The sequence below is a fragment of the Bos taurus genome, chromosome 6 (genome assembly GCF_002263795.3).
Source record: "Bos taurus isolate L1 Dominette 01449 registration number 42190680 breed Hereford chromosome 6, ARS-UCD2.0, whole genome shotgun sequence".
NCBI classification, from domain to species: domain Eukaryota; kingdom Metazoa; phylum Chordata; class Mammalia; order Artiodactyla; family Bovidae; genus Bos; species Bos taurus.
The window spans coordinates 15,641,669-15,665,023 of NC_037333.1; the positions used below are offsets into that span (position 1 = coordinate 15,641,669).

At 42.1% G+C, this 23,355-nt stretch overlaps 2 protein-coding genes across 2 annotated transcripts in view; one reads left to right on the forward strand and one right to left on the reverse strand.

Moving 5' to 3' along the window:
* CFI (complement factor I) overlaps positions 1-23,070 on the forward strand; it is a 50,318-nt gene extending 27,248 nt beyond the window's left edge. Inside the window, 7 exon segments of the mRNA NM_001038096.1 lie at positions 5,448-5,471; positions 8,077-8,112; positions 9,972-10,075; positions 10,251-10,354; positions 13,821-14,098; positions 20,055-20,159; positions 22,656-23,070. Of these exon segments, the coding sequence (NP_001033185.1) occupies positions 5,448-5,471; positions 8,077-8,112; positions 9,972-10,075; positions 10,251-10,354; positions 13,821-14,098; positions 20,055-20,159; positions 22,656-22,873 (869 nt within the window). The 3' untranslated portion in view covers positions 22,874-23,070.
* LOC101905887 (glycine cleavage system H protein, mitochondrial-like) lies at positions 3,123-3,682 on the reverse strand (the record flags this gene model as incomplete). The annotated part of the gene is made up of 1 exon (XM_059887881.1): positions 3,123-3,682. A coding segment is annotated over one exon (498 nt), but the record flags the coding sequence as incomplete, so codon positions are not given.
* Positions 23,071-23,355: the final 285 nt, after the last annotated feature.

Genomic DNA, 23,355 nt, shown 5'->3' on the forward strand with positions numbered 1-23,355 from the left:
TGTTATTTAATTCCTTCCTTTTGCTTACTAAATTTCAAAGCAGTGAGCAGGTGCTCTTTGTTTTTTAGTGCTCACTGGAAAACCTCCAAAGGTAGGGAATATTTACTAGGTACCTAATGCATGCTGCAGTCCATGGGGTCACAAAGAGTTGGACATGACTGAGCGACTGAACTGAACGGAACTTAATGCATCCCACCCAGACTGACCTCATTCTCCCATTAATGTATTCTGGAGGAAAAATCTTCCTAAGTTAATATATTTATTCATCTACTCAATGGATATTCATTGAGTTCTTACTGCGTGTGCTGGATCCTATTCTAAGACGCTGGGGTTACCACTGTGAATAACACTTCAAAATACCTGTGCCTTCATGGATCTTATATTCTAGTGGAGGAAGAGAAACAATAAAGAAAAATAAGTAAAAATATCTAGTAAAATAATAAGTACTTTTTTTATAAAAGCAGGAAAAGAAGATATAAAAGGGGGGATAAATTCTGGAAGTGTAGATAAGGTGGCTTGGGAAGGCTCGCTCACTTTTGTTTTTAGGTAAAGAACTGAAGAAAATGATGATCCAGCCATGCAGAAGTCTGCAGAAGAGTGTTCTAGGCAGAGGCAACAACCAGTGTGGTTTTGCTAAGATAGGAACATTCCAGTATGGGACAGTCAGCAAGGAGGCTTATGTGGCAGGAATTCCACCTGTGCATAGTGAGAGATTAAGAGACAAGCAGGAGGGGACTTCCCTGGGGGTCCAGTGGCTAAGACTCCACAGTCCCAATGCAAGGATCCCAGGTTCAATTCCTGGCCGGGGAACTAGACCCCACATGCCCCAACTAAGAGTTCACATGCCACAACTAAAAGTTCCCTTGTGCTGCAGCTGAGACCCAGGGCAGCCAAATAAATAAATTAAAAAAAAAAAAAAAAACAGGCAATAGGAGAGGTTGGAGAGGTGCTTGGTTGAGGTGATCAGGGAAGATCTAGGGACGTCTGTTAAGGAATGAAATGGGGACTCTAAGCAGAGGAATAGCATGATCTGAGTTACATTTTTAAATCAAGATTACTCTGGCTGCTGTGTGGGGAATAGGCTGTATGAGGGTGAGGGGAGAAGCAGGGAGACCAGAGATGAAGCTACTGAGTAATCCAGGGAAGATGACAGTGACTAGGATAAGCTGGTAGGAATGGAAATGATGAGAAGCAGTCAGATTCTGGATATATTTTAAAACTAGAATCAGAATGATTTGCTTATGAATTGGATGGGGGTGTGAGAACAAATGAGCAGTCAAGGATGACTCCAGGTATTTTGGCTTGAGAACGGAAAGGATGGAGCTCCCTTTCTCAAAGATAGGGAAGGCTGCTGGAGGAGTGTGTGCAGGTCCTTGCATCCACCTGACGTACATGGAGTGAATCTGGTGGTGTGCTGGTAAATGTTTAACGGTGGGCTTTGAAGAGGGAGAGGAACTCCCTAATTTGCAGCTTCTGCTAATTTCTATGGTGTAAATTATTCCCACCATGGATGATTTCAAGCCACTGACGTGATGTCACTTTACACAACCTGGGAAGTGACACAACAGCCTCTTGTATAGTGGTTGTGTCTGTGTCAGGACATCACTGCATTACTGTTAATAGTTTATTGTAGTGTTTTATACCTGTCTTACCTTCCCTTTTCAACAGTACATGCCTTTAAAACAGAGGCTATTTTTACATTCCAAACGCCCCTGGTAAAGTGCCTTCTTTAAAGTGTATAGAAACCTGGATCTTAGGTCCATGAATCAAGGCAAATTGGAAGTGGTCAAACAGGAGATGGCAAGAGTGAACATTGACATTCTAGGAATCAGTGAACTAAGAGGGACCGGAATGGGCAAATTTAACTCAGATGACCATTATATCTACTACTGTGGGCAGGAATCCCTTAGAAGAAATGGAGTAGCCACGATACTCAACAAAAGACTCCAAAATGCAGTACTTGGATGCAGTCTCAAAAAATGACGGAATGATCTCTGTTCATTTCCAAGGCAAACCATTCAATATCATAGTAATCCAAGTCTATGCCCCAACCAGTAACGCTGAAGAAGCTGAAGTTGAACAGTTCTATGAAGACCTACAAGACCTTCTAGAACTAACACCAAAAAAGATGTCCTTTTCATTATAGGGGACTAGAATGCAAAAGTAGGAAGTCAAGAAACACCGGGAGTAACAGGCAAATTTGGCCTTGGAGTACAGAACGAAGCAGGGCAAAGGCTAATAGAGTTCTGCCAAGAGAACACACTGGTTATAGCAAACACCCTCTTCCAACAACACAAGAGAAGACTCTCCACATGGACATCACCAGATGGTCAACACCGAAATCAGGTTGATTATATTCTTTGCAGCCAAAGATGGAGAAGCTCTAACAGTCAGCAAAAACAAGACCAGGAGCTGACTGTGGCTTGGATCATGAACTCCTTATTGCCAAATTCAGACTGAAATTGAAGAAAGTGGAGAAAGCCACTAAACCATTCAGGTATGACCTAAATCAAATCCCTTATGATTGTACTGTGGAAGTGAGAAATAGATTTAAGGGACTAGATCTGATAGAGTGCCCGATGAACTATGGATGAAGGTTCGTGACATTGTACAGGAGACAGGGATCAAGACCATCCCCATGGAAAAGAAATGCAAAAAAGCAAAATGGCTGTCTGGGGAGGCCTTACAAATGGCTGTGAAAAGAAGAGAAGTGAAAAGCAAAGGAGAAAAGGAAAGATATAAGCATCTGAATGCAGAGTTCCAAAGAATAGCAAGAAGAGATAAGAAAGCCTTCCTCAGCGATCAATGCAAAGAAATAGAGGAAAACAATAGAATGGGAAAGACTAGAGATCTCTTAAGGAAAATTAGAGATACCAAGGGAACATTTCATGCAAAGATGGGCTCGATAAAGGACAGAAATGGTATGGACCTAACAGAAGTAGAAGATATAAAGAAGAGGTGTCAAGAATACACAGAAAAAGTGTACAAAAAAGATCTTCATGACCCAGATCATCACGATGGTGTGATCACTGACCTAGAGCCAGATCCTGGAATGTGAAGTCAAGTGGGCCTTAGGAAGCATCACTACAAACAAAGCTAGTGGAGGTGATGGAATTCCAGTTGAGCTATTTCAAATCTTTTTTTTTGTTTTTGTTTCAAAGTAGTTTATTTAGGGGTTCCAGTTTCACTCCTCAATAGATTTTATGTATTTCTCATATGCTTCTTCACTCATTAGTTCATCTAGTTCTGAAGGGTTACTGAATGTCATCTTGATCAGCCAACCGTCTTCGTAACAAGACTTGTTGACAAGTCCTGGATTTTCTGCTAGAGCTTTATTAATTTCAGTTACTTCTCCTGATAGAGGAGAATAGAGTTCACTAGCAGCTTTCACACTTTCCAAAGCACCAAACTCCTCTTGTTTGTTCAACTTTGTCCCAACTTCAGGCAGACTACAGTAAACAACATCTCCCAAAGCTTCCTGTGCAAAATTGCTGATTCCCACTGTTCCGACACCATTTTCTGTTGTTACCCATTCGTGTTTTTCTGTGAATTTCCGCACCGACAGCAGAGCAGGGCCGGTGCGCAGCTCCCGGACTGCACCCGCTCGCAGTCCCCAGGGCCGCGGCAAGCAGGGCGCGCTGGGTGCCGAGATGGCGCGCAGGCCGCCGACCGCGGCCCGCCTATTTCAAATCTTGAAAGATGATGCTGTGAAAGTGCTGCACTCAATATGCCAGCAAATTCGGAAAACTCAGCAGTGGCCACAGGACTGGAAAAGGTCAGTTTTCATTCCAATGCCAAAGAAAGGCAATGCCAAAGAATGCTCAAGTTCAGTTCAGTTCAGTTCAGTTGCTCAGTCAGGTCCAACTCTTTGCGACCCCATGAACCACAACACACCAGGCCTCCCTGTGCATCAGCAACTCCTGGAGTCCACCCAAACCCATATCCATTGAGTCGATGATGCCATCCAACCGAATCATCCTCTGTTGTCCTCTTCTCCTCCTGCCCTCAATCTTTCCCAGCATCAGGGTCTTTTCCAATGAGTCAGCTCTTTGCATCAGGTGGCCAAAGTATTGGAGTTTCCAGCTTCAACATCAGTCCTTCCAATGAACACCCAGGACTGATCTCCTTTAGGATGGACTGGTTGGATCTCCTTGCAGTCCAAGGGACTATCAAGAGTCTTCTCCAACACCGCAGTCAAAAGCATCAAATCTTCGGTGCTCAGCTTTCTTCACAGTCCAACTCTCATACCCATACATGACCCCTGGAAAAACCATAGCCTTGACTAGACAGACCTCTGTTGGCAAAGTAATGTCTCTGCTTTTGAATATGCTGTCTAGGTTGGTCATACTTTTCTTCCAAGGAGTGTCTTTTAATAATCATGGCTGCAGTCACCATCTACAGTGATTTTGAAGCCCCCAAAAATAAAGTCAGCCACTGTTTCCACTGTTTGCCCATCTATCTGCCATGAAGTGATGGGACCAGATGCTATGATCTTTGTTTTCTGAATGTTGAGCTTTAAGCCAACTTTTTCACTCTCCTCTTTCACTTTCAACAAGAGGCTTTTTAGTTCCTCGTCACTCTCTGCCATAAGGGTGGTGTTATCTGCATATCTGAGGTTATTGATATTTCTCCTGGCAATCTTGATTCCAGCTTATGCTTCTTCCAGCCCAGCATTTCTCATGATGTGCTCTGCATATAAGTTAAATAAGCAGGGTGACAACATACAGCCTTGACATACTCCTTTTCCTATTTGGAACCAGTCTGTTGTTCCATGTCCAGTTCTAACTGTTGCTTCCTGACCTGCATACAGGTTTCTCAAAGGCAGGTCAGGTGGTCTGGTATGCCCATCTCTTTCAGAATTTTCCACAGTTTATTGTGATCCACACAGTCAAAGGCTTTGGCATAGTCAATAAAGCAGAGATAGATGTTTTTCTGGAACTCTCTTGCTTTTTCGATGATCTAGCAGATGGCAATTTGACCTCTGGTTCTTCTGCCTTTTCTAAAACCAACTTGAACATCTGGAATGCTCAAACTATCGCACAATTGCACTCACATGCTAGTAAAGTAATGCTTAACTTTCTCCAAGCCAGGCTTCAGCAATACGTGAACTGTGAACTTCCAGACAAATTTTTTGTCTAACTATATAATAAATCTGCTGTTAGGTATGTATTCAAATATATCTAACATATGAATCTCTTTTAAACTCAAGTGAAAACGATTTCCTTGCTGTGGTAAAGTTGGTGTGTGTTTAAATGTAAGAGGAAACATTTGTTAGGCACTATTAAAAATCAAAGTATTTGCTACAAAAAGTGACATAGTGTGGGCCCCTTTTATCTTTTTATAAATGTTAAGTTGTTATTCTGTACTGAAAATTGATGATTAGTGTACATTTAATTTAAGTGAAAATGATCTCTTTGCTACAGTGAGTTTTTTTCTTTTGTTTTTAGAAACTGGACACCCTGAAATTAAAGGTAAAGATACTTTTATCATAGAAAATTTATATTGTAGAACTGAAAAGAAGAATAAAGGGTCCTAGCTTGAAATGGTGTGTATTTTTCTTTTCATGTAAAAATGATGCTTTCCTGTGGTAAATTTTTTGGGGTTTTTTTCATGCCCTTTACTTGTAGCTCAAAGTAAAAATTTTATTAAAGTCTTGGGATGTTGCAGAATTGAAACAAAACACAAGCACTGCTTATATTTATATTGTTATATTTGAAGGTAACCATTAACCGAGGATGATGTATATGACCAGTTTCACCATTTGCTTAGGCACAGAGGCCTTGTCCCGCAGTGGGGTATATCCCTTCTCACACTCCCCGCTCACAGCCTGCCCAGCGCCTTCTCTGCACATTGCACCTCTGCCAGATAGCCTTCTCTTCCTTTCCTTTCTCCTCAAAACCAAGGCAACTGCTGAAGAAACTGTCTTCAGAGGAAAGATAACATCTTTTCACCTTAGATATTTTCTTATTTACTTTTGTAACAGACATCCCCAAATCTTCCAGCTCTTTAGAGTCATCCTTTTCTTCGTTATTCATCTAAAATGACCGCCAGAGGCTTTTGGTCCTCCTGAGGGTTTCTCAGGATTCCTGAGTGACTTTTATATAGCCAAGATCACCCCTGTTCTAAATGGCTAATTTCCACTGTTTCTTTGTATTCCCTCCCTCTTGTCATTTTGCCCTCCAAGGCTGCTGCTGTCCTTTTTCTTTCATTTTGATACTTGTTTGTTTCCTCTTCTTAATTCCTTTCCCCCTTCCCTCCCTCTTGTACTTCCTTCCTTTCTAGTTTCAGACTTCAGGTGCAAAGTGATGAGTTAGTGACACTCCTCAGCCCAGTGACAACTCCTCACTAGAGATGAGCAGCACACAGTCATCTCTGGTTCAGGAAGGCCCCTCTCTTGCTTCATTGATTCTCCATTACTCCTGTACCTTAGACTCGCTCATTCCCCATAGCAACCACTGTAATGTGATTTAACATGTGTGTCTTTTTGTTTGTATACATTCCTATCCAGTGTCGGTTGTTCTCTTGTGAGGGTACATTTGTAATTCACAGGGTATGGTGTTGTGTATCCTCTGTTTCCTTTTTATCTTTTCATAAAGCATTGCATTTTTAAGACCTGTCCATGTTGTGATGTTTCTGTCTAATCTGTTGCTTCTAACTGCCACATAATGAAACGCTATGTGGTGTTCATCTTTCACAGGTTACTCTCTACCTGCTCAGTACTGGACTCTCAGCCCACACTCACATGCAGCGATGAATATACTCTCCTTAAGGACGTGTGGGAGATTTCTCTGAGGCATCAAGCTGGGCCAGAAATTGTTAGAGTCATTTGACAAACTGGTGCCTGCATATTCTGTGGCAAAGCTGCTCACCTCCACCAATACCACCCCCCAAGGGCCTGCCTCCGCTCCACTAACATTTAGTACTATCCAGCTTTCTAATTTTCCTGGTCTCATACTCTCAAGTGATACGGCATTGCTTATTTATTTGAACTTATGGCATAACCAATGATTCTGGGTATCTTTTCACATGCATGCTAGCCTTTTGAGTTTCCTCTTCCTTTTCGTCTATCCCTTTGCCAATTCCCGTCTTTTGCCTCGTTTCATATTGGGGCCGCAGTCTTCTTTCTTCTAGCATTCTAGATATTAATCCATTTTCTGTTTTAGACATGCAAATACCTTCTTCCATTCTGTCACCCACCTATTAATTTTGGCCATCGTGAGCTTTGTTGAATACAAGTCTTTAATCTTTAAATTTTAAAATCTTTATTTAATCAAAGTCATTGATTGTTTTTCTTATGATCTGTGCTTTGGAGCTTTCTGCTTGTCTTGTAATATCCAGTATATGTCAGCTATACTGGACTTTCCCCAACGCCCTTTGTTGAGCATTTAATATGAAGTCTTCTCTTTGGTTTATCTTACTGCTTTTGTGAAAGCTCTGAGCAGAAAATAACCTAGATGTGTAGTGTAACAGATACATGTAAATCTTCCCCTCCCCAAAACGTGGGAAATACAGTAATAATGCCCAGGACAGCTGCAACAAAGTAACATTGCCTCTCTGGGCTGCAGCCTCATCCAAGACAGAGCAACCTTTTGTGGGAATTCACTTTTGGATGCTCAGGTCAAAGAAATCATGATTCTGTTCACAACTGAAATGTTTCAGGACAGCAGAGTGAAGATGGAATCATCCTGTATAACTTCAAGCCGAAGTCTAAGAAAGAAAAAGAGCAAATCTGTTCTTGTTTTTGTTTAACTTGTGACTTCTGCATCCCAGATGACTAATAATAACCCTGCTGGATACTGAAACTGATGAATTATTGCATGACCCCTGTTAAGAGATACCTTATTATATACAAAATGTGAAGACCCTTTTTAATGTCAGCTCAGGACTCTTTTGGTCACTGTCTTGAGCCTTCACAATTACCTATCTACAGAAAGGAAATAAGATTATTTCGTATTGTCCTTTTTAAAGGTAGGACAGAGTTCAGACGGAAAATTATTATCAAAGTTTAAATGTTTTTAATGATTTAATTTTTACTATAAACATAACTTAAACATTAGAACTTTTGTTTGATTATAGAAGCAGCAGAAATGTTGACTGCTGATATGGATGCAGGTAAGTTAACATTATTCTCTTTTACTAGTGCTTCACTGGTCAAATTTGCATTTTAATGTCATGTGTGTGTATGTGAGTATATATGCATATATGCAATATAATTGATTCAAGAACTAATTTCCTTTGATTTCAATTTAAACAACAACAAAAAAAACCATTACTACTTTTCTTATCATTTTTAAGAAAAACAAGCTTAAATACTTCTTGAGAACTACCTTTAAAATGGGTTAATATATATGGCTTATTTTGAAATGGAAAAAAATAGTCTAGTTTTACATATACAGTTTTTCTATTTGCTATGAGCTTTGTCAGATCAGTTTTGTCAAAGCCAACCAGATTTGTGATCCAGGACATACATTTTAAGTACAAAAATAATAGATTCTTTTGCAATATTTTAAACCATGATAACAGGAAATCTGTGAAGATCTGTTTTTTGGCCAAGTCTACACTGAGAGCCAAATTTAAACAAAGTATTAAGTTCCTGGGAAGACAGTAACTGATAGGAATTTTTGAGTCAAACTTACATATTAATTCCTGACTTAGTTATTTGTTAGCTGTGTGACCTTAGGTTAGTAACAAGCTCAAATACAAATTGGGAGTGAAATATCTCCCTATTTTAGGAGGATTGAAAACTGAAGCCCATGTAAGACTCCCTTCTGATTGCCAGGCCCCAGAGTTCATCAGCAATTTTTTAAAAATCAGGCAATGAGTGGAAGATTTAGATCTCAAAGCTGCAGATATCAGTCAGAGGGATTTCCAACAAAGGCCCTTTATTTTCTACTCAGGGTAATAAATTAATTTTCAGGTTCAATCCAAGCTGATTTGACAGTCCTCAATAGATGGGGGTCTCCTTCTTAAAGGTACAAGCAGAAATTTAAAATTTATCATCACACTCTTCCCCTAACCCAGTTCTTAGGCTGGATGGGACTCCTCCAAAATCTTTTATCCATAATCGTTCACAACTTCTCTCCCTTGAGGACCTACCTGTTTCTTATGTGCTCAAAGTAATTGACAGTGATATTAATTTTCCTTTCTCATTTGGGACTAAGAAGCAAGTTTATAAAAATTTTCATGACATGATAAAATAGAGCGAGATAATAAGAAGAGCATCTTATACTTTTACTTTTTTCTTTGTCATGAATTCCCTTGCAAATTCGTGTCTTAAGCCTGACTCTAGATGCCTCCCAGTGACATGTGCTATGTCTGAGTGTGCTCACTGAGGAAGGAAACACCCGTCACATGTTAAGTGGCTAAAAACACAGCCCCCTCCCAGCCTCCTGATCCTGGATTGTCCAGGGATTCCTGGCGTGTTACCTCTCAGTGTTAATATGATGATTAAGTGATACAAACTATATACAAAGTATTTAGTATGGGATCTGACACATAGAAAGAACTCAACATTAACATTATTAATGTTAATATTAATATTAGTGAAGAGTCCCACATAAACAGTCTCTAGAAAGTAAGAACTATGAAAGTAGACTGTGGAGTTCTGCTTGTTAACCTCATCCAGAGGTGTCACCCCATCTCGAACTGTCACAGTAGTAATGTCTGGGCGTGTGGCTTCTCTTATCTGCCAGAGGCTGGTCAGTGTGTAACCCCTCAGGCAGCCTCCTTCGGCCACAAGTCCACCTTTCGGTAGAACTTCAGAGAATCAAGCCAATTTTAAGCTTAATTTTTAATATGAAGCCAGAATTTTTAAACAAGGTGAATAGCATCCAAAATAACTTACTAATGAATCTGGGCTGCTTCATATTAGTTGTGACTCTGCTGTTTTTGTGGCATAGATAATCAAGAAGTTTGCCCAGAAGGTAGTGGTTTCAAAAATCATAATGATACAATCTATTCTTTTCTTAAAGAAAGAAAATTTACAAAGTCATTTTTGCCTAAACTATCCTGTGGAGTTAAAAACAACATGCACATTCGAAGGAAACGAGTCGTAGGAGGCAAGCCAGCAAAAATGGTAAACCGGCACAAAAAGTTATAATGTCATTTCCCAGGAGCCGCCCAAGTTTGGGGGGGGGGCGGGGAAAGTGAGGGGGAGGGATGGTAATTATTAGAGACTAAGAACCTTGCGATGGAAATCTTCAAGCCACCTGTCTGGCAGAATGGCAGTGACCACATGAGTGTCTTTACAGGGAGAATTCCCGTGGCAGATGGCAATCAAGGAAGGAGACAAAATCCACTGTGGGGGAATTTACATCGGTGGCTGTTGGATTCTGACTGCTGCCCATTGTGTCAGGTAAAAAAAAAAAAAAAAAAACCCTCTCCAATAGATTCCTGATTTCTGAAACAATGAAATTAGATAATAGAGGTTATGATAAAGTTGAATGATAAAACCTATGTAAGAAAAATCACTAAGTTCCACTCTGTTGTCTGCTAAACACCCTCTCTGATGTTCATGATCAGGAGTCCAGAGGCCAGTTGCTCAGAACCCAGTATGTTGCCCACAGACCAAGTTGTTGACTTCAGCTGGCAAGGGCAGATGGAGCCTGTAGGCACTGAGTTGTTTCACTTGGCTCATTTGCATGGGTCAAGGACAGAGTTCTGAATTCTGGCTTCAGTTCCGACCTTTAGAATGAATGAAACACCATGTATGGAGTACCTCTTACAGACCCGATACTGTGCCCAGAGCTTTCATAGATGTTATTTTTGTTTTAACATTCTTAACATTCTCGAGAGGCAAATATTATTCCTCCCATTTTCTAGATAGGCGGACTGAAACTAGAAGTTGCATAACTTGGCCAAAACAACACTACAGGTCTGCAGCAGAGCTTGGGTGTGTGCTAAGTTGCTTCAGTCCTGTCCAGCTCTCTTCGACACCATAACTGTAGCCACCTGACCGTAGCCCACCAGGCTCCTCTGACCATGGGGTTCTCCAGGCAAGAATACTGGAATGGGTTACCATTTCCTACTCTATGGGATCTTCCTGGCTCAGGGATCGAATCCGTGGGTCTTGTATCTCCTGCCTTGGCAGGCAGATTCTTCTCCACAGCGCCACCTGGGAAGCCCAGTCTGTAGCAGAGCCAGGGTAAAACCAAGGTCAGCATATGTGACAGTAACTTAGATGAAGGCCTGTTTAGAAAATCTGCAGGTGACCCAAACTTTAGAGGGACAGGAAATCTGTTGAATGACACCCATAAAAATCCTCATGGATTAGAGCAAAGCACCAAATCTTGTTTCTTCCTTCTGAACGACCCTTTTCCCTTGGCTTCTGTAACGCAACGCTCTTCTGGTTTTCTACCTACCTCTCTGGCCACACCTTCTCTGCCTTCTTTGCAGCTTCCTCCTCCAGTGACTAAGCATTATGGCTCAAGTGAAACACTGAAGTTCCTCAATGTGTATCCTGGCTTCCTCTTCTCTTTTTACTTCTTCTTTCTAAAGTTATCTGCACTTTAAAATACCGCCATATGCTGACACAGTGATATCTCCAGTCTAGCCCTCTCCAACCCTGACCCTACAGTACACTATCTTGGCTGTATAGAAGTAATAGTACATAAAATTCAAAAGGTCTAAGACTGAGCTCCGAGACTTCCCTAGTGATCCAGTGGTTAAGACTCCGTACTTCGAATGCAAGGGGATACTAGTTTGATCCCTGGTCGGGGAACTAAGATCCCACCTGCCCCACACTGCGGCCAAGAAATTAAATATAAAAAATAATAAGACTGAACTCATGATTTGCCCCTTCCCCCAAATATTGTCCTGACCTACTGTTCCCTATCCCAGCAGATGGCAACACCATTCATCTAGCTATACAAGGCAGAAATCTAGAAATGATCGCATTTCATTCCCTCAACCCCTACCACACAGCTCAGCTATATATCACCAACTCCAGATGGCATTTAAAAATTTTTTTTAAATTTTTAATTGGAGGATAATTGCTTTACAATGTTTTGTTGGTTTCTGCCATACATCAGCATGAGTCAACCATAGGTACACATATGCCCCCTCCCTCCTGAGCTTCCCTCCCACCCCATCCCACCCTTCTAGGTTGGCACAGAGCACCAGGATGAGTTCCCGGCACCATATTGCAGCTTCCCACTGGCTGTCTGTTTTACACACGCTAGTGTATATATTTCAATGCTACTCTTTCAATCCGTCCCACCCTCTCCTCCCCTTATTGTGTCTGTAAGTCTGTTCTCCATGTCTGAGTCTCTATTCCCGCCCTGCAAATAAGTTCATCAGCACCATTTTTCTAGATTCCATATCTATGTGTTCATATACAATATTTGTTTTTCTCTTTCTGACTTCGTTCACTCTGTATAACAGGCTCTAGGTTCATCCACCTCACTAGAACTGACTCAAATGTGTTTCTTTTTATGGCTAAGTAACATTCCATTGTGTATATGTACTACAATTTCTTCCAGATGGTGTTTTTAATTGACAGTTATTTAATTCTCAAAGTCTCTTTTTATCTCCACTATTACCATGCTCCCACCTCTCTCCTGGATTATACCATCTGCTTCCTAATTGGCTTACCCACATTCACTCGGCATATTAAATATTTATTAAGCAAATTGAATGGATGAACAGTTAACCTTTGAACAATATTCAGGACCTCCGATCCTGAAATATAACCAAAATTAATATGAAGCACAGCATTCTTAGAACACTGAGTGTAAATAAAAACATCCTAAACACCTCATTAGCTCCTAGGACACCACTGTTTAACGGTAAGGTGTTTCCCTGAGAAGGTGATGTAAGCTGTGCTGTGCTTAGTTGTTGAGTCATGTCTGACTCTTTGAGGCCCATGGACTGTGGCCTGCCAGGCTCCTCTGTCCATAGCGATTCTCCAGGCAAGAATACTAGAGTGGCCATGCCCTCCTCCAGGGGCTCTTCCCAACCCAGGGATCAAACCCTGGTCTCCCGCATTGTAGGTGGATTCTTTACTGTCTGAGCCACCAGGGAACCCCAAGAATACTGGAGTGGGTAGCCTATCCATTCTCCAGGCGAGCTTCCCGACAGGAATCAAACCAGGGTCTCCTGCATTGCAGGCAGATTCTTTTCCAGCTAAGCTACCTGGGAAGCCCAAGAAAGTGATAGTAGATGCCAAATTTGCTGGAAACCACAAAATGAAAATTGGTAAGAAAATGGAGGGAGGCATGAGGACAGGCAATATTTAACCCATTCACCATTTCAACCAAATTTTGAAACAGCTACTGTGTTCCAGATACAGTACTCAACTCAGGTATCTTTCTGTAGATGAATAAGACCCAGTAAAGGTTCTTGAGCAAATAATACAACGCAAAGTTAGGATGAAGTCAGTTTTAAAGGTTACAATGATGATTCCCAGGTCTTCACCCCAGGAACCTCTAGGATCCTGTGCTCTGACTCCCCACTTCCTCAAGCACATTCCTGGCTAGATGCTCTCTGGTTTCTGCTTAAATATCCTCAATTCCCACACTCTTACTTCAGAGGTAGCCAACTCATTCTACTGTTGGCATCTCTGGTAAGTAGTGAGACCTTTATGTCCCTAATATTTAGCAAGTAGATGAACTATTCCTTTCTACATTTATCCACTGACTTTAATTCTGTCCTAAGACAATTTCATTGCAGTGCTTCATGGCAGCAAGGATTTAAAAAATCTGGGAAAATGAAAAAGCTCCTTAAAAGGGGAGAATTTAAAGATGAAGCATCAGAAGTCCAATTTATACTTGCTTCCCCCTATCCCAACTCAATATATTTTCCGCCTTTCCTATCTGTTACAGAATCAGCAGAATGCATCGTTACCAAATATGGACATCATTTACAGACTGGTTAAGACCTGGCTTTCAGACGGTTGTTCACTCGGTGAATCGAATTATTATCCATGAAAACTACAATGGAACTACCTACCAAAACGACATAGCTTTGATTGAAATGAAAAAACGCCCAAACGAAAAAGAATGTGTGTTGAGTAAATCCATCCCTGCCTGTGTCCCCTGGTCTCCGTACCTATTTCAACCTAATGATAAGTGCATCGTTTCTGGCTGGGGGCGAGAAAAAGGTATGTTTTATAGTTTGTTCATCAGAATGCGGGGCTTGAAAAATGAATAGGAAGAGAAAGGCATAGGAGCTAATCTCCCAGGGTTCAGAGAGAAACAGTGCATCAAATCCAGAAAAGTGAGTGTCCAGCCAGGGCCCCCTCCCAGGCAGAGGACCTGTGTGGGGACCCAGCACCCCAAGCTCTGGGCACCAAAGGGCCTTGTGCTTGCTGTACTACTCTGCTGTCACCATCATGAGATTCTCAGTCATTTTTGCAGCGGCCTCACCTCACATTTTTAATTTTTAAAATTAAATTTAATTTGGCTCTGCGAATTATGTAACTGATCCTGACCCAGAGTTTCAAGGATACCTATACTCTGTGATAGTGAAACATCCATTGAGGGGTAACCATTCACCAAGAAAAAAGCAGAGTGACAGGGGACATCTAGCATGAACTTTGGGGATTGGTTGGAATGACATGAATGAAAGATAAAATGTTTTTCAAAGGTATTGTCACAGTATGTGCCGAGTCAGTGATCCCACAGCCTTCCCCTCTCTCCTCTGCCCTCCCCCATTCTCCATGCCTCACACCCGAACATTCCACAAAGAGAAAGATAACGTAAAGAATTTATCCTTTGAGCTTCTAAGATGACTTGAGGTGAACATTCATATGATAAGAGATTTACTTTGCTTAGGGGCAAATTATTAGAAGAGACTTCCCTGGTGGCTCAGACGGTAAAGCATCTGCCTACAATGCAGGAGACCTGGGTTCAATCCCTGGGTCGGGAAGATGCTCTGGAGAAGGAAATGGCAACCCACTCTAGTACTCTTGCTTGGAAAAATCCCACGGATGGAAGAGCCTGGTAGGCTACAGTCTGTGGGGTCGCAAAAAGTCGGACACGACTGAGCGACTTCACCTTATTAGAAAGACCTACTAAATTAGAGACAGATTAGAATTAATTTAGACAATACTTGTCCCCTCATCTTGAAGTCAGCCTAGAAATTTAGCTTCCTTTCGATCTCTTAAACTTTCTTTGTAAATAGCTTCACTGCATTTGCCTAACAGACTCCTATTGCAACACACTCTTTATAACTGCCATATGGAAAAGTATAAAGTGAAAGTTACTCAGCTGCGTTCAAGTCTTTGCGACCACATGGACTATTCAGTCCGTGGAATTCTCCAGGCCAGAATACTGGAATGGATAGCCGTTCCTTTCTCCAGGGGGTCTTCCCAACCCAGGGATTGAGCCCAGGTCTCCCACATTGCAGGCAGATTCTTTACCAGCTGAGCCATGAGAAAAGTGTAAAATATGCATACAAATGAACCTGAATTTATAGTATGTTTGAATACCCAAGACTTACAAAATGCTAAAATTTTATTAGTAATTAATTTATCCAGAAAGTATTATGTTCTTTTATTTGTTCTTTTTTAAAATACCAACACTTTATTTTATTTTGGCTGCACTGCATGGCTCACCAGATCTTAGTGTCCCGAACAGGGGTTGAATCTGGGCCCTCGGCAGTGAGAGTCCTAATGACTGGACCACAAAGGAATTCCGTTTTCTTTTTAAAAAACTTATTATGTGCATTTATATGTGATCACAAAAGTAGAGATAAAAGTATAATAAACCTGATTTTCACCATGCAGTTTTCAGTTACCAACATTCCCTATTCTTGTTTTAGCTCCCTGAATCAATCACAAGCACAATAGGATAATAGGAAAGTTTATTTATAAAGGAGTTAATAACAAAGTGAGTGAGAGGTTGGGGAACCACAAGGGCTGTGCAGGAATCCAGGTCAAACAGTCCCAGAACTGAGACCTTTCCTAGATCTGAAGGTATAAGGTGAAGAAGTTACCAGAAGGAGAGTCTTGGGCACAGCAAGCTACCTTGCGAGAAGCAATGACCTCGGGTTGAAGGCTATAGCCAGCCCCAGTCTCATTATCCTCTCTCCTTCCCTGCTTCTCCTTTTGCTGAGTCCTTTGTCGGAAAGCAGCTGGAAACCAGGGCCGAATTCATTCTTCCTTGAGGCAGTCCCTCCAGCCCTCGGGATAGGGGGCGGAGCATTGAAGGGTGGAGAAAGGATCTGAATGACAGTAGGAGCTTATCAACTTATTCCCCCACGGTGAATTTATTTTTTTCCCCCTGGAGGATATCAAATCAAATCTCAGACACCATGTAATCTCACCCACAAATATGCAGTCTTTACCAGGTGAAAACTTAAAAAAAACAAAACCAACCCTTCATCAGTTCAGTTCAATTTAGTCGCTCAGTCATGTCTGACTCTTTGCAACCCCATGGACTGCAGCATGCCAGGCCTCCCTGTCCATCACCAACTCCTGGAGTTTGCCCAAACTCATGTCCATTGAGTCGGTGATGCCATCCAACCATCTCATCCTCTGTCGTCCCCTTCTCCTTCCACCTTCAATCTTTCCCAGCATCAGGGTCTTTTCAAATAAGTCAGCTCTTCACTTCGGATGGCCAAAGTATTGGAGTTTCAGCTTCAACATCAGTACTTCCAATGAACATTCAGGACTGATTTCCTCTAGCATGGACTGATTGGATCTCCTTACAGTCCAAGAGACTCTCAAGAGTCTTCTCCAAGACCACAGTTCAAAAGCATCAATTCTTTGGTGCTCAGGTTTCTTCACAGTCCAACTCTCACATCCATACATGACTACTGGAAAAACCATAGCCTTGACTAGACAAACCTTTGTTGGCAAAGTAATGTCTCTGCTTTTGAATATGCTGTCTAGGTTGGACATAACTTTCCTTCCAAGGAGTAAGCGTCTTTTAATTTCATGGCTGCGGTCACCATCTACAGTGATTTTGGAGCCCCCCCAAAATAAAGTCTGACACTGTTTCCACTGTTTCTCCATCTATTTGCCATGAAGTGATGGGACCGGATGCCATGATCTTAGTTTCCTGAATGTTGAGCTTTAAGCCAACTTTTTCACTCTCCACTTTCACTTTCATCAACAGGCTCTTTAGTTCTTCACTTTCTGCCGTAAGGGTGGTGTCATCTGCATATCTGAGGTTATTGATATTCTCCCGGCAATCTTGATTCCCGCTTGTGCTTCATCCAGCCCAGCGTTTCTCATTATGTACTCTGCATATAATTTAAATAAGCCGGGTGACAATATACAGCCTTGATGTACTCCTTTTCCTATTTGGAACCAGTCTGTTGTTCCATGTCCAGTTCTAACTGTTCCTTCCTGATTTGCATACAGATTTCTTAAGAAGCAGGTCAGGTGGTCTGGTATTCCCATCTCTTTCAGAATTTTCCACAGTTTATTGTGATCCACACAGTCAAAGACTTTGGCATAGTCAATAAAACATAAGTAGATGTTTTTCTGGAACTCTCTTGCTTTTTCCATGATCCAGCGGATGTTGGCAATTTGATCTCTGGTTCTTCTGCCTTTTCTAAAACCAGCTTGAACATCTGGAAGTTCACGGTTCACATACCGTTGAAGCCTGGCTTGGAGAATTTTGAGCATTATTTTGCTAGCGTATGAGATGAGTGCAATTGTGTGGTAGTTTGAGCATTCTTTGGCATTGCCTAATAAAAACAATTCCATAATATCATCCAATAACCAGTTGTGTTGAACATGCCTTAATCATTTACAAAACATTTTTACAGATTATTTCCACTGGGATCCAAAGTCTACATGTTGCATTCAGTGGCTATTTTTCTTAAACCTTTTAAATCTAGAACAGTTATGTCTTTATTTAAAATGTATTTATTTTAAATAAATCTGGGTCATTCTTATTTTAGAATTCCCACACCTTGAAATTTGCTGATTGTATTCTTGACGCAGCATTTAACATGTGCTCCTATTTCACATATTTTCTATAAGCTAGTAGATTTGTTCTTATACGTTGGCTTATTTATTAATCATCACGTTTATTGAGCCCTAACTGTGAGTGCAAGATAGTAATGCTAAAGTGCTAGAATCTCACCGATGAAAACCATGGACATAGCCAACAAACAAGAGGTGCTAAGGCTACAAAGTGGAATGACCAAGGTCAGCTCTCCAGGGACTGACAGTGCAGAGGCGCCATCAGACAGAAGCGCCACCACCAGGCAGCGGACTGTGAGGGAGGCTTCAAGGAGCGTCAAAACAAGAGTTCAGGGGAGGAAACAGTGTCTGGAGGCTCAAAAATCACTCGTGTGTTACAAGAGCTCCCAGTTTTGGAAGGCTTATCCTGAGTTAGGGGAAATAATAACTTGCTAATTTTTGGAAAGCTCTTATCCTGAAGAAGGCAGTCATCTTAAGATTAACTTGAGGGACTTCCCTGGTGGTCTAGTAGCTGAGATTCTGAGCTCCCAATGCAGAGAGCCCAGGTTTGATCCCTGGTCAGGGAACTAGAACTCACATGCCACAGTTAAGTCCCAGTGCAGCCAAATAAAGTATTTTTAGTTGCTAAGTCATGCCCAGCTCTGTGACCCCATGGGCTGTAGCCTCCAGACTCCTCTGTCCATGGGATTTCCCAGGCAAGAATACTGGAGTGGCTTGCCATTTCCTTCTCCAGAGGATCTTCCCAACCCAGGGTTCAAACCCAGGTCTCCTGCACTGCAGGTAGATTCTTTATCACTGAACCACCAGGGAGGGCCAGCCAAATAAATAAATAAAAATAAATATTAAAAGAAAAAAAAAAAGACTAATGTGAAGTATGACTTGAAGGAGAAAAAAGAAACTCTTTCCTGATTTGCCATATTTGTTGGAGGAATGTGTTAGAAAGCATTCGTTTCTCCCTGTTTCCCAGAAGAGAAGAATATTAGCCCACAACAACTTGGGTAGGATCTGTGGGGGTGTCCTTTCAGGGTAAACCAGAGGTCTCTGTCCCCAGGTAGAGACAGAGATTTGTAGATTAATTGAGGAGCCAAGTCATTTGGCATAAAATTTTTATTGTATAATGGAATTACTGAGTTCATGCATTAATTACATAAATATTTATTAAGTAACTACTTGGTACCAGCATGAGGCTAGGTGCAGCAGTGAATGAATCAGGTCAGGCCCAGCCCCTGCCCTCCTGGAGCACATACAAATTGCTGTAGGGTGGGAAAAAGGAAGAGGGGAGATGGGACAAAAATTCACTTCTTATACCTGAGGTATATGAATCTGTGTTCTTAGCTTTCTCATCTTCCCTGAACTGTCAATCAGCAACAGCTCCTGGTCATTCTCTTTCCTTGGACCAAGTTCAAGTCCCAAATCTGTGACTTAAAGGGAAATCCTAAATCTTCTTTCAGTCACTTTCAAATCATTTAGGAGATGCAGTTCCTCACAGACACAAAAACTCATAGATACCAATTCCTTCATGTGTATTGTCATTTTAAGTTTTTGTATTTAAAAGTTGTTTTCACTCTAACAAGGACTTTCAAGCAAATAAGGGACTATAAGAAGACTGGAACTATTTATGTGAGAAGACCCTGATCACAGATTTCTAGCCACCCCCCAGCCGCACCCCACCTCACCACTAGACTCAGTGATCAGAAGGAGGCTATCCCATTCATTTCACAGTGTACTGTCTTAGTCACTCAGTCATGTCCAACTCTTTGTGATCCCATGGACCATATAGCCCTCCAAACTCCTCTGTCCATGGGATTCTCCAGGCAAGAATACTGGAGTGGGTTGCCATTTCCTTCTCCAAGGGATCTTCCCAACTCAGGGAGTGAACCCTGGTCTCCTGCATTGCAGGCAGATTCTTTACTGACTGAGCCACCAGGAAAGCCCATCTCACAGTACCCAGGTGAGATATTCCATAAGGCTTCTTGACTATTTTTAGAAAGACAGTTATAGAAATGGGATACGAGCAATGTATGACTAAATTTGCTAGTGAGTTCTCCTCAAAAGTTTACATTTGTATTAAAGAATATATATATTCTTTATGTTCCTAATGGTTTACTAAATTATGAAAGTAAATACTTAGATTCCTCATTTGTAACTTCTAAATGCCTCTTTGTTTCACTTTGTTTAGATAACCAAAAAGTATATTCACTTAGGTGGGGTGAAGTTCATCTAATAAACAACTGCTCAGAGTTCTACCCAGGTCGCTACTTTGAAAAAGAGATGCAGTGTGCAGGTAAGCATGAGGTGGCTTCTGGGAGACGTCTCCATGGTCCCTACCAAACACCTTTGTCCTCCCCACTGAGTCACCGCCTTGTTCTGGGCCTCCAAGCTTTTCCTTTGGCCTCTGGATATAAAGATCCCCTGGAGAAGGAAATGGCAACCCACTCCAGCATTCTTGCCTGAAAAATTCTTTGGACAGAGGAGCCTGGCAGGCTACAGTCCATGGGGTCGCCAAGAGTCAGACACCACTTAGCAACTAAACCACCTCTTTTAAGGTTTTGTATTTAAAAGTTACCTTAAGGTACCTTAAGGTAAAAAGGCTGTTACCTTATCAGACTCTTTCAGTCCCTTTCCCTTAGCTCAAGTTCCTGCAATCTAATACCCAGAGGAAAAATCTTCTCTAAGCCATTATACAGCAGTCCAACAAGGTGATTAAGAGCACAGACTCTGGAACCAGACTGCCTGGGTTTACATTCCAGTTCTTACCAATTATTACTTTGTGACCTTGAGCAAGTTTCCTCACCTGCAACATTGGTGATCTTAAGAGATGAGAAAAGTGAGATGCAGAGCAGTTATGCAAGTTGCCCCAAGTCTTATAGGGGCTTCCCTGGTGGCTTAGTGGTAAAGAATCCACCTGCAATGCAGGAGACGCAGGAGATGCGTGTTTGATCCCTGGGTCAGGAAGATCCCCTAGAGAAGGAAATGACAACCTATCCCAGTATTCTTGCTTGGGAAATCCCATGCACAGAGGAGCCTGCCTGGCTACAGTCCGTGGGGGGTCACAAAGAGTCAGACACAACTTAGCGACTAAAATCAACACGACAAAGTCTTATAGACAAGCAATGGTATATTCAGGCTCAAAGCCTAAACTTTTAAGTAAAAGTCCAGAGGATCTCATTTCAAATGCGTCCAGTTGGAAGTCAGCTCTCCCCCCTTAGAAATCCCTTTGGCTTCTCAGGACCCTTGCCCCTCCCTCCTTCAATATCCCAGGGACGCTAGTGCCACACCTAACACAACTACATCAGTTCCTGCTTCTGGTGGTGACCCGAAGGCAGGGTGCCAGCCAGGGCAGGGCATTTAGCACACTTTATTGAAGTCACTTACAAACAGTAGGTTATAGAAAAAGGCAGACTTATGGACATCCTGTAACTTCCTGGATGCGTCTGTGTGCTCAGTCGCATCCAACTCTTTGTGACATTTTGGACCATAGCCTGCCAGGCTCCTCTGTCCATGGAATTCTCCAGACAAGAATACTGGAGTGGGTTGCCGTGCCCTCCTCCAGGGGATCTTCCCAACCCAGGGATCAGACCTGAGTCTCCTGCATCTCTTGCACTGCAAGCAGATGCTTTATTGCTGAGCCATCAGGGAAGCCCCAACTTCTTGGATACAGTGTTTAAAATCTTGGAAAGTCACAAGAGTGAGAAGAAAGTAAACAGACCGTTCCCTGTGCTCCCCCCACCCCACCATCTTAAAAGGGAGCTAAGGATTTCAGAGCACAAAAGGAGAGAAGAGCACACAATCTATCCAGGCATGATTGCACAGTTAAGAGGATAAGCTCAGAAGTCTGGCTACCTGGGTTCAAGTTCAGGCTCTGCCACTTATTAGCTGTGTGACCCTAGACAGGTTCATTAATGTCTCTGGGCCCTTATCTCATATTAAAATAGGTATACTAATGATCCTTCCCTCATAGGGTTGTGATGGGGATTAAAACAGTGAACAATTAATACATATTAAGCACTCAGTGAGTACTGCTGCTACTGCTGCTAAGTCGCTTCAGTCATGTCCGACTCTGTGCGACCCCATAGACGGCAGCCCACCAGGCTCCCCCGTCCCTGGGATTCTCCAGGCAAGAACACTGGAGTGGGTTGCCATTTCCTTCTCCAATGCATGAAAGGGAAAAGTGAAAGTGAAGTCACTCAGTCGTGTCCGACTCTTCTCGACCCCATGGTCTGCAGCCTGCCAGGCTCCTCCATCCATGGGATTTTCCAGGCAAGAGTCCTGGAGTGGGGTGCCATTGCCTTCTCCATCAGTGAGTACTAGGTACCCCTATTATTTTTCCACTCAGCCACTGATGCTACTTTGAGATTGCCATCTCATTATGAAATATGCTTCCACAAAGTAGAGGAAGCAGGAGAGTACTTGCTAAACTTGGAGAATGAGTATTAATAAAAGACACAGTATTTTCCAACCTGCATTTCCACAACTCTTTGGGCCTGCTCTGTAAGGGAGCCCATCGTTATTGCCTGTTAGGAAAGTGTAAGAAAGTCAGTGTTTGGGACTTTGCTGGAGGTCCAGTTGTTAAGACTGCACGCTTCCAATGCAGGGGGTGGGAGTTCAATCCCTGGTCAGGGAACTAAGATCCCACATGCCACACAGCACGTTCAAAAACTACAAACAAAAAACTTGAAAAAAATAAAAAGAAAGTCCGTGTCAGTACAGGCATTGGTGGAAGAACAGCCTTGACAATGGAAGTAAATGTGTGATTTTCTTTGTCCCTTGTCTTCCTCAGGTACAGATGATGGTTCTATTGATGCATGTAAAGGGGACTCTGGAGGCCCCTTAGTCTGTCAGGATGTCAACAACGTGACTTACGTTTGGGGTGTTGTGAGTTGGGGTGAAAACTGCGGAAAATCAGAGTTCCCAGGCGTTTACACCAAAGTGGCCAATTATTTTGACTGGATTAGTCAACATGTAGGAAGGTCTCTTATTTCTCAGCACAACATATAAAACTATGATCTCTCTTCTCTCTACTCTTTTTCTCTCAGGAGCTCCATTTTAATTGAAATTATACTGAATAATTAGTACTTCTTCAAGGAAAAAAATACAGGCGGTTTGATGGGACATTTTTTAAAGGTCTCTACAAAGTTTATGCCATTTTGCAATTTTGCTGTATAATTCTCAAATAAATATTTCAGTCAAGCATATATATTTTATTTTATTTATAAGAGACCTGGATAATCTGTTCATTCAGGAGTGCTGTATGTTTTTTTTTAAGATTTATGTATTTCTTTTTTGACTGTGGGTCTTTGTTGCTTGCTGCATGTGGACTTTCTCTGGTCGCCACGAGTGGGGGCTACTCTTCATGGCGGTGCCCTGGATCCTCATCACGGTAGCTTCTCATCTTGTTGCGGAGCACATGCTCTAGGCGCAAGGGCTTCAGCAGGTGCAGCGCTGTGGGCTCAGTAGTTGTGGCCCACAGGCTTAGTTGC